Source organism: Rhincodon typus, chromosome 7 (assembly GCF_021869965.1).
Source record: "Rhincodon typus isolate 14 chromosome 7, sRhiTyp1.1, whole genome shotgun sequence".
Lineage (NCBI taxonomy): Eukaryota > Metazoa > Chordata > Chondrichthyes > Orectolobiformes > Rhincodontidae > Rhincodon > Rhincodon typus.
The window spans coordinates 24,367,960-24,382,726 of NC_063338.1; the positions used below are offsets into that span (position 1 = coordinate 24,367,960).

General features: G+C 40.1%; 1 protein-coding gene and 1 pseudogene across 1 annotated transcript; both read left to right on the plus strand.

Annotated features, from left to right (window-relative positions):
• Positions 1 to 2,864: 2,864 nt before the first annotated feature.
• On the plus strand, positions 2,865 to 6,464 carry LOC109916216 (gamma-crystallin S-1-like). Its single transcript, XM_048598718.1, has 4 exons — positions 2,865 to 2,944; positions 4,507 to 4,552; positions 4,652 to 4,904; positions 6,208 to 6,464. Exons 1-4 carry the CDS (start codon positions 2,865 to 2,867, stop codon positions 6,462 to 6,464), a joined length of 636 nt encoding a protein of 211 aa, XP_048454675.1.
• Positions 6,465 to 9,809: 3,345 nt separating this feature from the next.
• Positions 9,810 to 14,098, plus strand: LOC125483479 (annotated as a pseudogene).
• The last annotated feature ends 669 nt before the right edge of the window (positions 14,099 to 14,767 follow it).

The following is a 14,767-nucleotide window of genomic DNA, read 5'->3' on the forward strand; positions in this document are numbered from 1 at the left end:
CCCTCCCCCTTTTCTGATGAAGGGTCTAGGCCCGAAACGTCAGCCTCTCTGCTCCTATGATGCTGCTTGGCCTGCTGTGTTCATCCAGCCCTGCACCTTGTTGTCTCTAACAATCAAAACTGCCTGGTGTTATGTGGCCCAATAATGCTGGAATTGAAGGTCTAACAGTGAACATGAAACCATCATTGATTGTTGTAAAAACCTATCTCTTTCATTAATGTCCTCCAGGGAAGGATATTTGACATTGTCCCCTGGTGTAGCTTTCATGTGATGCCTAGCAAGACACTCAGTTTTTATCGAACTGCTACAAAGTTTCAGAAAAGGAAAGAAACTGGTTAAATTACCCAGCACTGATCAAGGCCATGTAGACAATAATGGAAAACTCTGGCCCTGTCCACCCTGCAGAGTTCCTCCTTACTAACATCAGGGGGCTAGTGACAAAATTGGAAGGGCTGTCTCACACACTACTCAAGCAATGGCCTGACATAGTCATACTCATGAATCATAGTTTACAGACAATGTTCCAGATACCATCATCACCATCCCTGGATATGACTTGCCCCAACACCAGGACAGACCCAGCAGAGGTGGTGGATACACTCAGAAGAACGTCACTCTGGAAGTCCTCAACATTGATTTTAGCCCTCATGAAGTCTCGTGGTTTCAGATCAAAAATGGGAAGAAAACCTTCTGCTGATTGGACAAGTCTTCATAGAATTGCATATATGGGCTCCAATTCCACTGTCTTACACATATCAGCACTTTGCAGGTTAATTGAGGCACCAAAAAAGTTAGTATGCAAGTTCACAGTATTAACTGTGGAGGTCCTGGTGGAGAATACCCAGGGGAGGAAGAATGGCCTGCATGAATTGGGAGGAAAGACAGGACCTCAGCTTTCCTTGCACTCTCTCCCTGCAGCAACTGAAGCTGCTCTGCCTTGAGTCTTCCTATCAATCATAGACCAGTTGGAGGAAAACTGAGCAACGTGTCTATGAGCAAGTATATCCTTTCTCCTGGTGACCTTGGCTGATGAACCAGTACTCCTTCACATTGAACAGCAACTGGAAAATGTACTGAGGGTGGAAAATTTACACAAAGTATTCTGGGTGGAGAATTTCAAGGTGCATCTCCAAGAGGGGTTTGGTAGCACACTGCTAGTGGAGTCGTAAAAGACACGGGTGCTAGACAGAGTCCCATCTTTACACCAAGCATAATCTCTGTTATGTTGTATGGTTCCATCACTATGCCTAATGGAGTCCATTTTGAACAGATCGAGCAACTCATAACTGTGCACCCATGAAGAGCTGTGAACCATCGGCACCAGCAGAATTTCATTCAAACTCAATCTGTTACCTCATGGGCTTGCGTTTCCGTCATTCAACCATTATTACCAGCATCGAGGACTAACTCTGGTTCAATGAAGCATGCGAGAGGGATGCTAGGAGCAGCACCAGGTATACTTAAAAATGAGATAATATCCTGGTGAAGCTACAACAAAGGACTACTTGCATGCCAAATAACATTAACAGCAATTGATACGCAGGGCCAAATGATTGCACAATCAATGGATCAGACCCAACCTTTGCAGTCCAGTCAGATCCAAGTGTGAATGGTAGTGGATAATTAAAGAGCTAACAGAAGGAGGAGACTCCACAAATAACCCCATCTTCAACAATGGTTCAGCCCAACACATCAGAGTGAAAGGCATTTGCAGCCACCTTCAAACAGATACACCAAGTGAATGATCTCTCTTGGCTTTCTCTAGAGGTCTCCAGCATCACAGATGTCAGTCTTGAAACAAGTCAATTTATAACATTGGCTTCTACCTGCCAATGTGGAAAATTATCCAGGTATTTCCACGAAAAGCCGGACAAATCCAATTTGGAAAATTACAGCCTTATCATTACAGTCTTAATTACCAAACAATTGATGAAACTTGTCATTGTCAGTGCTATCAAACAGCACTTGCTTAGCAATAACCTGTTACTAATCCTCAGTTTGGGTTCTTCCAGAGCCAATCATCTCCTGATCTCATTACACCCTTTGTCTGAACATGGATAAAGGGGCTGAACTCCCGAGCTGAGTTGAGACTGACTGTCCTTGACATTAAGGCAGCATTCGCTTGAGTGTTGCTTCAATGATCCTGACCAAAACTGGATTCAGAAAGAAAAATTTCCACTGGTTAGAATCATATCTAGCACAAAGGACAATCATTGTAGCAATTGGAGAATAATTTTCCCAGCCCCACGACACTCCCACAAGTGTTCCTCAGGGTAGATATTTTGAGCTGTTCAAACACATATCTGGAGGCAGGTGGGACTTGAACCCAAACCTTCTAGGTAGGGACGCTATCACTGCATGAGAAGAGCCCTGAGTTTCTGAGGGTACTGTCCCAGATTTAACCATCTTAAACTGCTTTATTACTGACCTTCTGTCCATCATAAGATCAGAGTGGGATGTTCACTGACAATTCCACAACTTTCAGCACCATTCACCACTTGAGATATCGAAAACATTCATGTCTATGTGCAGCAAAACCTGGACAACAGTTTGCCTTGTAATAAATGACAATAACACTGATGCCAAACAAGTGCCAGGCGATGGCTATTTCCACTAAGAGAGAATCTAATGATCTCACATTCACATTAAATGGCATCACCATCAGTGAACCTCGCACTGTTAAAATTCTGGTGGTTGCTATTGATGACAAACTGAACTGAAACAGCCATATTTATATAGGAGTAGGTCAGAGCCATATTCTGTCTGGTTATGAATCTTGGTTTTCCCAAATTTAGGACCCTCCTATTTTTCAGTGCCATTCAAAGTTGGAAGAGTGTTGCCCGAGTGCAGGTCTACTGGCATGCATGGGCCTCAGTATTGTGGCCATTCACAAGATCAACAAGATATCCATTGCAGCAGGAAAGAGCAAGATTACTTGCATTGAGTTAGTGTGGAAATTACAACAATAACACACAGACAGATTCAATATCACAGGAAATATTTAAAGGTGACATGGTATTGCATCTCAGAAAAGGTACAATTCAGTTAATTGACTGCCTCAAAACAGTGGTGTTCATATACAGCAGATGCTTCAGAGTGAGATGGAACATAATGACCTTATCCAAAATGTGCTTCAGAACAGACCAGTGCAGTTCTATAACATGCTTGCTAAAGATAGATGACACAATCAGGATATGTTTTCACCTTAATCTTTCTCTAAAGGAAGACCACAGACAATTCCAGCATTATTCAAACTGAATCCCAAATTCACAGGAGTTAAATTTTTCTCCAAGCGAGATGCCATACACAGACATTAGTCCATTCATTTGCAATTGAACCTCAAGAAATTGCTACTTTCAGAACACCATTTGGAAGATGACTTCCTGAGACTCCTTCTTAGTTTATCCATCAGTCAGGATCCAGCAGCATAAGGACACAATTATAGAAAGTGAAATTGCGCTGATGGACAAAATCAGAGAAGAACACCATTGAAATCTACACTCACTGATGCCAGTAGCTCACTGTGAAGGTTTTGCCTTCAACAGCAAGAAGTGCTAGGTGAAAATAGGCCAGATTAAGATTGTTAGCCTGATCTGTTCAGTTGTGGGTTTCACCCAGATGCAGGAAAAGTTGAAGATGTATGACATATACTTGCTCTCAGAGACAAAGAAGACTTGCAGAAAGTCTCAGATATTTTTAAGCAGACAGCAATGCAGGAGGGGTCATTGATTTTTTTTTAAGGCACACCTAGATAGGTTCCTCACTAGCAATGCAGGCAAAGGTGATTGCAGGTAGGCAGGGAGATAGCGTTGAGGCCACAATCAGGTTAGCCATGATCTTAGTGAGTGGTGAAGCAGGCTCTAGGGGTCACATTGCCTTCTTTTCTCCCAAAATTGTACGTTGACATTTCTGTGTGACATTAGCTAATCTGAAATTTAGAATGAAATGCAAGGTAGTCTGCAAGTGAAAGACAATGACTAAAATATGAAACCAAATATTAACTGCAGGCTGTGTTAATAAGCATGACCATTCAATACTGCAGTAGTAACCACATTAAATAGATGTTTACGCTGATAAACGTTAATGGTCTTTGCAGCACAATCTGGAGGCGTAAATGTACAATTAATTATAGAGCAACTCATGTGGTAGAGCATTGGGAATAAAGCCAATGATTCTGGAAATGTGTATTTGCATCTTGAACACAATGGAGTCAGTTTCAATCAGAATGCGAAGCTATTGAAAACATACCTACTTGAATGCATAATAGCAACCATTTGAAAATTTCAGTGCAAGTGCAGTATTGGAAAAACAATGGAATTTCATACATTATTGTCTTCATCACACAATGATAATTCAGTGCCTCAATTGGCTTTGCTTACAGTGAGCACATATATGACGTGTGTTTTGCTGTGTTTGTGTTGATCTGAAACCATTGAATTCATTACAATGATGAAAGTACAATCCAGGGAGACGCCCAACATATAAATACCAAGCTGTGTGAAACAGTGAATCATTCAGTGAGCAATCTAACTCTAAACTCAAAATGGGAAAGGCAGGGATAAATGATACTTTGTACATGTATTCATCATTAAAGATTGTCTGGCTTTTGAAATTATTAGTTGACAAACGCATCTTTTAACAAATCAAACAGATAATCTTTTACGAGGACAGGAACTTCCAGGGTCGGCACTATGAGTGCAGCAGTGACTGTGCTGACCTGTCCCCTTACTTCAGCCGCTGTAACTCCACCCGTGTTGAGAGTGACTGGTGGGTGCTGTATGAGAAACCCAATTACATGGGATACCAGTATGTTCTGACCAGGGGAGATTATCCTGACTACCAGCACTGGATGGGATTTAAAAACAACATCTGGTCATATCGCACTTACCCATACATAAGCTATTGCAATGATTGTATCAGGTCACGTTGCTGTTACCCATATGTAAGTGATTTCTGATAGTTTGTGTGTTCTCGCCAAACTGACGTTGAAAAATGACCTGTGTACTCAACATTCGTGTTTGTGTACATCAAGTCTGTTGAATTATTGTTTGTTTCCACAGGGCTGATTTTAACTTTTACCAGTATACTTTGGCAAGTGGTGAAGTGTCTGTCTGATAAACATCCAAGTCATCATCATAGAATCCCTACAGTGTGGAAACAGGCCATTCAGCACAACAAATCCACACCGACTCTCCAAAGAGAATCCCACCCAAACTCACCCACCCCCGCAATCCTACCCTGTAACCCTGCATTTCCCATGTCTAATCCACCTAACTGACACATCCTGAGACATTACAGACAATTTAGCATGGCTAAACCACCCAGCCTGAACATCTTTGGTTTATTGGGTGGAAACCGGAGTACCCAGTCACCATATAGACAGAGGGAGAATGTGCAAACACCACACAGATAGTTGTACCAAGGTGGAATCGAACCCGGGTCCTTGGTGCTGTGAAACAGCAGTGCTAACCACTGAGCCACTGTGCCAGCCCAACTCATTTACTGATCCACTAACACATGTATCTGTCACTGTCCAAAGTTATTGTCAGTCCTTTTAATTTTGTCCTTCCAGATAAGTAAAATGGGTTATTCCTTAAGTCAATCGCTGTACGAACACAGTGTGGTTTCTAGGTGACATCTGACATAATTCTGTTGAAACGCTGATGAACATCTGGGATGTAAAGAGAAATGGTTATTGTCATTAATTAGGCAGCCAGTAAAAGTCAAATTGCTGCAATTACAGTGTAGAAAGTAATCATGTTTTTACAGATGGACTAGTTTCTTACAGTATGTTGAGAGATGTATTTGCACACAGCCCATTCATTTACTGCAAATATTTGAGAAGTTACAGGAAATATAAAGCTGTCCTCACTTGGAGAATCAGATTCCTCACAATAGGAACCAGAAGTACATTTAGACTTTTACTGATATTAATAAACTTCAGTCTAATATCAGTCTCATGCACGCTCACAGACACTTCATTCATTATATGTACAGAATTAAATAGGAACTATTTATTGGTAAAGAAAGCTCAAACATAATTGAACTATTGAATCAATTTAAAAAATTATATCAACTTTGCTCTCATTGATGGCATCATTGACTGGGCCTCATTGTATTCCTTCTTACATGACGTTTCTCTTTTTCTAAAAGTACCATACATGGATCTGTAGTTTCCTCACTGATATCGTCTTATTTCTATTGCAGTACCAAGGATTTATGAGAGGCCTGACTTTGGAGGACAGATGATGGAATTCATGGATGACTGTCCATCTGTCTACGATTATTTCCATTACCGTGACATCCACTCCTGCCATGTGATCGATGGTTACTGGATCTTCTATGAACATCCCAACTACAGAAGGCGACAGTACTTCATGAGACCCGGTGAATACAGGAGATACACTGACTGGGGAGGCTACAGCTCAACTGTTGGATCTTTCAAGCGAATGAGGGATTTTTAACTTGTTCAAACTAGATTTTGTTAAGTTAACATATTCCTAACATAATGAATGTACAATTAGCATAACTAATATTCTTTATTGGATTCTATTTCTTTAGACCAGCCATCTTTTATTACCTTAGCAGCACAATAATTATGTCGAGAAAAATTTTCAAATAAAATTGAAAATGAAATAATGCATACCAACAAGTTATTGTCCCCATTGTGTTTTATGAAAATTATCAAGCTCAAAATTTCAAACACTTTGCATCGCTTTCAGAATTTCTAGGGCACTAGGAATTTTATTCTCGAAAATCTATGAAGGCTGCACCTAAAAAGATTAAGTGTTGTGGTATTCCACTTTATTTGACACCTTGTAGGAGTCAGGAGCAGAAAGGGAGCACTTACTTGTGGACGTTTTACTCACCGAACTCCAGGACTGTACATGAAATACAAAAGTTCACACAAGGCAGAATGGCACCAGTTGCAGAAGAGAATTTGAGGAGGCTAAGGCAGCATCTTTCCTATGCACAGAACATTCTTCCTCTTCTGGTCCTCTCACCCCAGTAGCTCCAGTGGAATCTTTTTGATTCCAGGCATTTCAAAGTGACCCACTTGATTGGCAGACGGAGTGGACAGCCAGAGGTTTTTTCCTAGGGTGGAGGTAGCTATTATGAGGGGGCATAGTTTTATTGTGAGTGAAGGTAGATATAGGGGAGACATCAGAGGTAGGTTCTTTACTCAAAGAATGGTAGGGGCATGGAATGCATTGCTGGAGAGGGTAGTGGAGTCGGCCTCATTAGGGGCATTAAAGCGACTATTAGATAGGCATATGGATGATAATATAGGTCGGGGTGAGGTTAGATAGACCTTAGGTTTAGGGTAAAAGTTTGGCACAACAGCATGGGCCGAAGGGCCTGTACCGCGCTGTACTGTTCGATGTTCTATGTTCTATACACTTTGGCATGCAGGGTCATAAATCACACTACACCAGTTTATAGTCCAACAGGGTTATTTGAAAACACTAGCTTTCTGAGCGTTATTCCTTCATCAGATGTAGTGAGAGAGGTATCAAGACGTAGAATTTATAAGTATAAGATCAAAGGTTCATACAACTGATGCAAAATGCATCGAATAAACCTAAAACGGCTGGCTGACTCCCTCCTGTTAAATTTTTAACCAGTTAGAAAGGAGATCAGGTTTCAATTGATTAAAATGCAAATCCCAGAATTTCTTTCAAGTCACTGCCCTGAGATAACTAAAGGTTTTACAAGTGTATACAAGAGGTAACATCTCAGGTCAGACAATGCATTTTAGGTGTATGAGGCCTTGTTTAGAATCTGTCTGTGTTTTAACCCGAAGCCAGACCGGTTTTATTTCCAAAGTAGAATTTATAAAATGCCCCATTGACTGACTGTGTCTACAAATTGTGTGTTTTTTGAACAAAATAGAATGCAAAATAGAATTTGCAAATGCAAATTCACTCCTAAGATTTATATGTACATGTATGTGCGTCTGTGTGTGTGTGTGTGTGCATGTGTGTGTGTGTATGCGTCTGTGTGTGTGTGAGTGTGTGTGTGTGTGTATGTGTGAGTGTGTGTGTGTGCGCATCTGTGTGTGTGTGTGTGTGTGTGTGTGTGTGTGTGAGTGTGTGTGTGCGCATCTGTGTGTGTGCGTCTGTGTGTGTGTGTGTGTGTGTGTGAGTGTGCGGATAGAGAAGCTGAATATTATTTAAATGGAGAAAGACTGCAGAAATCTACAGCACAGAGGAATTTGTGAGTCGTATTCAATTTCAGCAGGTAATAGAAAAGGCAGATGGAATATTGGCCTTATTTCAAAGGCAAATGGAGAATAAAAATAGAGAAACTTTGTGAAAACTAAAGAAATCACTAAGTAGAGTCCCAGAGTCGTAGAGATGTAAACACAGAAACTGACCCTTCGATCCAACTCGTCCATGCCGAATAGATATCCAAGATAAATCTAGTCCCATTTGCCAGCATTTGGCCCATATCCCTCTAAACCCTTCCTATACATATGCCTTTTAAATGTTGTAACTGTACCAGCCTCCACTACGTCCTCTGGCAGCTCATTCCATACACGCACTTCCTTCAGCATGAAAAAGTTTCCCCTTAGGTTCCTTTTAAATTTTTTCCCTCTCATCTTAAACCTATGCCCTCTAGTTTTTGACTCCCCCACCCTGGGTGAAAGACCTTGTCTATTTACTCTATCCATGACTCTCACGATTTTATAAACCTCTATAAGGTCACCCGTCAGCCTTCAACGTTCCTGGGAAGATAGCCCCAGCCCAGCTGGTAAACTGTGAAAATGTTTGGTCTCCCATCTCAGGAAAGATACACAGGCATTGGAGGCAGTCCAGAGAAGGTTCACTAGGCTGATCACAGATATCGAGGTACTGTTTTATGAGATTGCTGAGTAGCAACAGTGTGTAAAATCTATACAATGCACTGCAGAAATTCACCAAAACTCGTGAGACAGCACTTTCCAAACCACAAACACTACCATCTAGAAGGACAACGGCAATGGATATAAGGGAATACTACCATCTGCAAGTTTCTCTCCAAGCCACTCACCATCCTGACTTGGAAATACACTGTCATTCCTTCAGTGTGACTGGTTCAAAATCTTGGAACCCTCCCCTCCAATAGCTTTGTGACAGCACATGGACTGCAGCAAATCAAGAAGGTAACTCACCACTACCTTCTCAAGGTCAACTAGTTACAGGCATCAACACTTGTCGAGTCAGTGACTCCCACATCATAAACGAACTTGAAAAAAACCCGAAGCCAAACCAGAAAGCAAGAACTGCAGTAAGCCTGGAAAGCCATTGCCTTGTTTTGATAAGAGTTACATCATAAATTAAGGAAATTTCCTTGAGTTCCCTCTCCAGACTGTGTCCTGTTGTCTAAAAGGTTAAAGTCTCACATTAACAAATAAATATTGGGCCTAGAATTTATATTGTAACCTATAACTTACAAAGTATAATTTGCCAATTTAAATTGAAAATGTAAGATGAGAGTGTTAGGTATTAACATGCCACCCCCACTGCTGAGTGTAAACATCCAATTCTGTCCCCGTCAGATCATTAAGAGTTGATACATGAGTGTAGGTGAGTTTCTCAACCATCTAAAGTTGCCAGAAGCCGCTGGTAAATCAAGAACACTGGTTGAGGCCTGATCTTTGGAGGACCAGTAATGAGAAGCTGAATTCTTTCTTTTCTCTGGTTATGGGGTGGAGTTCATGGGGAGAGAGGTTCAGGGGTTGAAGGCAAGGGCATATTGCCACCTTGCCAGAGCCAACTCACTCAATCATGTCTCTTTCTTGTCATCTTTCTCACTACATCCAAGGAATGGAAAAGTCTGCCTTAAAACTGAGAGTGAGTAAATGAATACACTACTGCATTCAATGGAATAAAGTTACTAACAGTCAAAGCATCAAAGAGAGTACAGAAAATTTTGAATAGATCTTAAAAGCTTTTCATTAATCAGATGTCCTAGAAACTTCTGATAAATGCTTCAATTTAAGAACAAATAAATGAACATGGTTCAAGAAGAATCCATATTTAATTTCATCAATAACCTCGATAGATTAATGGAAAGTTGTGAATATGGAGATTTGAAATCAGAACTCATAAGTGAAAGACTTGTTAGAATTCTTCATAAAATTTTGTCAGATCACTGACAATCATGAGTGGTGCTGAACGTTGTGCAACCATCGGCGAACATCCCCACCCACTCACAGGGTCACTGATCTGATAGGACAATAAAACTTAATCCTGAATCAAGCACAAAGTCATATAGATGTCCACTATCATAGACAAGTTCCATCTCTCTCTCTCTCTCTCATCTGATTAGCTTGTTCCCCTTAGACTGCCTTGGCTATCTTCTCTATTGGAAGATTCTCATCAAACACAGGTATCTTTTCTAATGGTGGTGGGTATTCTAATTTGTAGACCACTTTACACATGGAACAATCAATACTTCCACTTTTCTGAAACTGTGGCTTATTCTGCACTTTTTATGGAAGTACCCAAAACACTTCTGTGTACCAAATTTATTATGTTTCACTTTACAGTAGCTTCTAAGCTCAACCTGTATACGGTCTATTAGTATTTGTGAATATTTTACAGTCAGGCTGTAAATGTATAATGAACGTTCTTGGAATTACTAAAAAGGCCATTTGTGATTGAATCTCATTGAAATAATGTTCTTGGCAGTGTGATTTTTGATACTCCACCATCCAATTCAGCATATTTAGACAGTTCCACATTCAATGTACTCAAATACCATGCAGCAATATCACAGTTATTTAGTAGCTATAACTAGTTCTGACAGATATAAAGACTGAACCCCAAGTGTTGACCATTTAGATGGAATTCACCAAATTACTGTCTGATTAAAAAATAACTCTCTATGGGTGCTGCATAAATATAAGATCCCAGCACTAAAAAATTGTGAAGGCTGCTACAGAATTTCATTCAGATCTTTAGGAGTAAAACTTGATACTTGTGTCATGCTTAATTGTCAAGCTTAAATTGAGAAACATTTTCTCAAGCTTCTTAAAATATTAATTAAATGAGCAACAGTTAGGAGCTGTTGTATCCTGGTGTTTCTGTTTCCGCTGATGCTACCACACTCTGAGCATTTCCAGCATCTTGATTTTATTTTCAGATATCTGGCATTTGAAATTTTTCTTAAGTTTCTTTAGTTCATAAGATTTTGTTATGGAAATATGTACTATATTGTCAAAATATAGAGTTAAGTTCACATGTTTGAAAATGCTAAGAACCAAAATTTGACATCAAAGCACTTAGGAAATATCACAACAGATGACCAAAGTCTTGGTCTAAGAATTACTTTTACAGACCCTTTTGAAGGAGCAGAGAGATGTGGAAAGGAGGAGCAATTTAGGGAGGACTTCCTGAGTTCCTGACCTAAGCAGCTAAAGACCAGCTCGTAATGGGTGGAGCAAGTAAAATTGAGCATGTTCAAGACTCCAAAATTTGGGAGTGCACAGAGAGATCATGGATAACTGGGGAGCTGCATGAGACAAAACTGTGTTCATTGCATATTAAGTTTGTATTTAATTGTATTCAGATGATGGACAGTATTGGGGATTTACCTGATTGTAGGTTTGTAAAGCGGCTGTAAATAAAGGATGAAAACTATTCTATCCTTCGCAGCATGGTTTTATAAGGGGATATCAGTGATGGGGGAAATGGAATCATTTAAAACAAATTGAGAATTTTGTTAAACTGGGAGCAAGTGCAAGTTATTGAACTCAAGAATGATGAGTCCACAAGATTTGGTACAAGTTATAAAGTGGGAGGCAGGGTACATGGAAGTTTACAAAAAATGAATGTTGAGATGCTGGCTGAGTGTACATGGGAATAGTAAAGGATTGGAAGAGGTCATGATGAACCATAACCTAATAGTTGCTGACTTTCTGGCCATAAAAAGTCAAAATAGTTGTCTAACTTCATAGTTAGTCAATGTGATAGCCAATGTGCCAGTCTTGAAGAAGGGTAATACCCGAAATGTTGACTGTTCTTTTCCTCCAGATGCTGCCTGGCTTGCTATGTTCTTCCAGCCTCCTGTTTGTCTGGCTAGTATTCACATCTTTTCTACTTACATATATAAAATAGCTAATGAATAAAAGAACAATGCCTGGCTTATGACAATTCAGCAGAGTTCAAATGTTTTTTGTGTATTGTATTCTGAGAATAACTAGGGCCCCTCAATCAAATCAAAATGACATGAAAGCAAAACACAAAGAGCCAATTGTTATCTGTCACTCTGAATAAAGGTGCTTTGCTGAAATATCTGTAACACAATTTTTGCTGATCTGTGCTTGAGATTGTTTATCATAACAAAGGCAATCTCTGCAATGGTCTCTCAAACATATAAATACTGAGCATCCAGAGTGAGAGCACGTTCAGGCACTGCTTTACCAACTGTGAGCTCAAAATGGGAAAGATGAGGTTGATTCTGATATTATTTACATTTTATTCATGATTCATCAGAAAATACAAATATTTCATTTGTTTCCTTTGCCCACAGATTATCTTTTACGAGGATAGGAACTTCCAGGGTCGGCACTATGAGTGCAGCAGTGACTATGCCGACCTGTCCCCTTACTTCAGCCGCTGTAACTCCATCTGAGTTGAGATGGACTGGTGGGTGTTGTATGAGAAACATGGGATACCAATAAGTTCTGACCAGGGGAGAATATCCTGACTACCAGCGCTGGATGGGATTCAATGACTGTGTCAGGTCATGTTGCTGCTACCTATATGTGAGTCACAAATTCATTGTCCTTGCAGAAAAAAATGAGCTGGTCAATTGACTTATATTTGGAAAGGTCTCTTTAACTATTTTTTGGATAAAAGGGGAAGGTGGGGCTGATGAATGGACTTTTCTCAGTCTTCTCAGATGGTGATCAATCAAGACAATTTCTGAACAAATTGCCGCTGACATATCACTTGTGAAAGGAAACACGTAAGAGTACGTAAATATAACAAAGTAGGCACTAAAATAATGAGAGAACACATTAAAGTATATATCAGAGTGCAACATACTTAAACCTAAGGCTGACTTCACTTGTCAACTAACTAACTCGAAAACATAGTGCCAAAGCAAACTTCCTAGGTTATCTTCTACTTCTTTAACAGTTGATGCGAAGATTTCAAAGAGCCTCGCTTGGAGATGCCTCAATTCAAATAAGGGATGAAAACGCAATGTCATTTATCATTAGTAGATTTAAAAGTTGGAATTATAACCATAAAAACAAACGTGATAAGTGAACATCTTCTTGTCTTCCATGTCCACTGAGACTTGAGCTAAGCCATGTCTTCTCCTGCAGTTGCATCCAAAAGGAGAAAGTTTGGATTGTTTTTGTAATGAAGATTTTTATCTGGCCTATCATTAGCCTGGCTAGAACTAAGAGTTTGTCTTGGGTGCAATGGAGGTTTGACGCTTTATAATGGAACAAGAGATTATTTCTGCTGTTAGGGACTATAAGGAGCATATTGAAAAAATTAAAGATCAATCTTTCAGGCTGAACTTAGCACACTATCCTACTTGCTAAGAGTGGTAGATGTAATTCTTTTCCAAAAATGATAAGTAATGGCAGATCAATGGTTAGTTTGGCTAGGCAAATTTATTAAATGAAATTGCGTGAAGGCAAATATATGGGACTACATCACAAATTAGTCACAAGCTCCTTGAAAATTGGAATAGGCTTGAGGGGCATAATAGCCCACTCCAGTTCTTATGATCCTCGGTTCCCACCGTTAACACGTACTCTGCTAAATGTCAAATCAACGTAGGTGCGTCACAAATCTTTCACTTCTTTCTATTCCAGTACCAAGGGGGCTCCTACAGAATGAGGATTTACGAGAGGCCTGACTTTGGAGGACAGATGATGGAAGTCATGAAAGACTGTCCATCCGTCTACGATCGTTTCCGTTACTGTGACATCCACTCCTGCCATGTGATGGACGGTTACTGGATCTTCTATGAACATCCCAACTACAGAGGGCGACAGTACTTCATGAGACCCGGTGAATACAGGAGATACACTGACTGGGGAGGCTACAGCTCAACTGTTGGATCTTTCAGGCGCATGAGGGATTTCTAATTCCTTGCTGAACTAGATTTTGGCATGCAAAAATGTTCTGGAACATAAATAAATGTCCTTTCATCAGAAATGATTTCTTATCTTTGAATTGTGTTTTTCTGCCTCTATTAGTACAGAACTTTTACAAATTTGAGACAGTATTATTAAAAATAAGGAATTATTCTCTGAAATTCTCTGATACCCTTCCGTAAAAAGATTAAATAATGTGCAACTGCACCATTTGGGACACATTATAAGAGGCAACTGGAACAAAGATGCATTTGTCCAAGGGCACCTTGCTAGGTTTTCCCCTCACCTGGGCTAGGATCAAGAGGAAGACTTCAGGCAGAGCATACCTCATCCTCAGTATCTCCTCCAACAAGACCTCCACTCCACCTCTAAGACCTTGGCTGCTCTCTTCTTTGGTTCATTAGCCGTCCTGCAAAACCCGACTCTGGGGGAGAGAATGCACGCCACAGCTTCAGTGAAGTTGAGTGCTCGGAGTCCACATATCCATCCCCATGGAAGTTATGTCTAATCAGCATTTAGCTGGCAAATGTGGTCTTGTTTAAAACCACCTGGTAAGTTGAAATTATGGCTAGCAGCATTTAGCACCAAACTGGTGTTTTAAATCCTACCTAGCATGATCTATCAATATAGTTTCAATTTAGTGTCAGCTTTCACACTTTG

What these genes read in the sequence shown, in the direction of transcription:
- LOC109916216 (XM_048598718.1), top strand. Translation starts at nt 2,865, where the DNA reads ATGGGCCTCAGTATTGTGGCCATTCACAAGATCAACAAGATATCCATT. An exon ending in CTAAACTCAAAATGGGAAAG is followed by an intron (nt 4,553 to 4,651) that starts GCAGGGATAAAT and finishes CAAATCAAACAG; the next exon opens with ATAATCTTTTACGAGGACAG. An exon ending in TTACCCATACATAAGCTATT is followed by an intron (nt 4,905 to 6,207) that starts GCAATGATTGTA and finishes TTTCTATTGCAG; the next exon opens with TACCAAGGATTTATGAGAGG.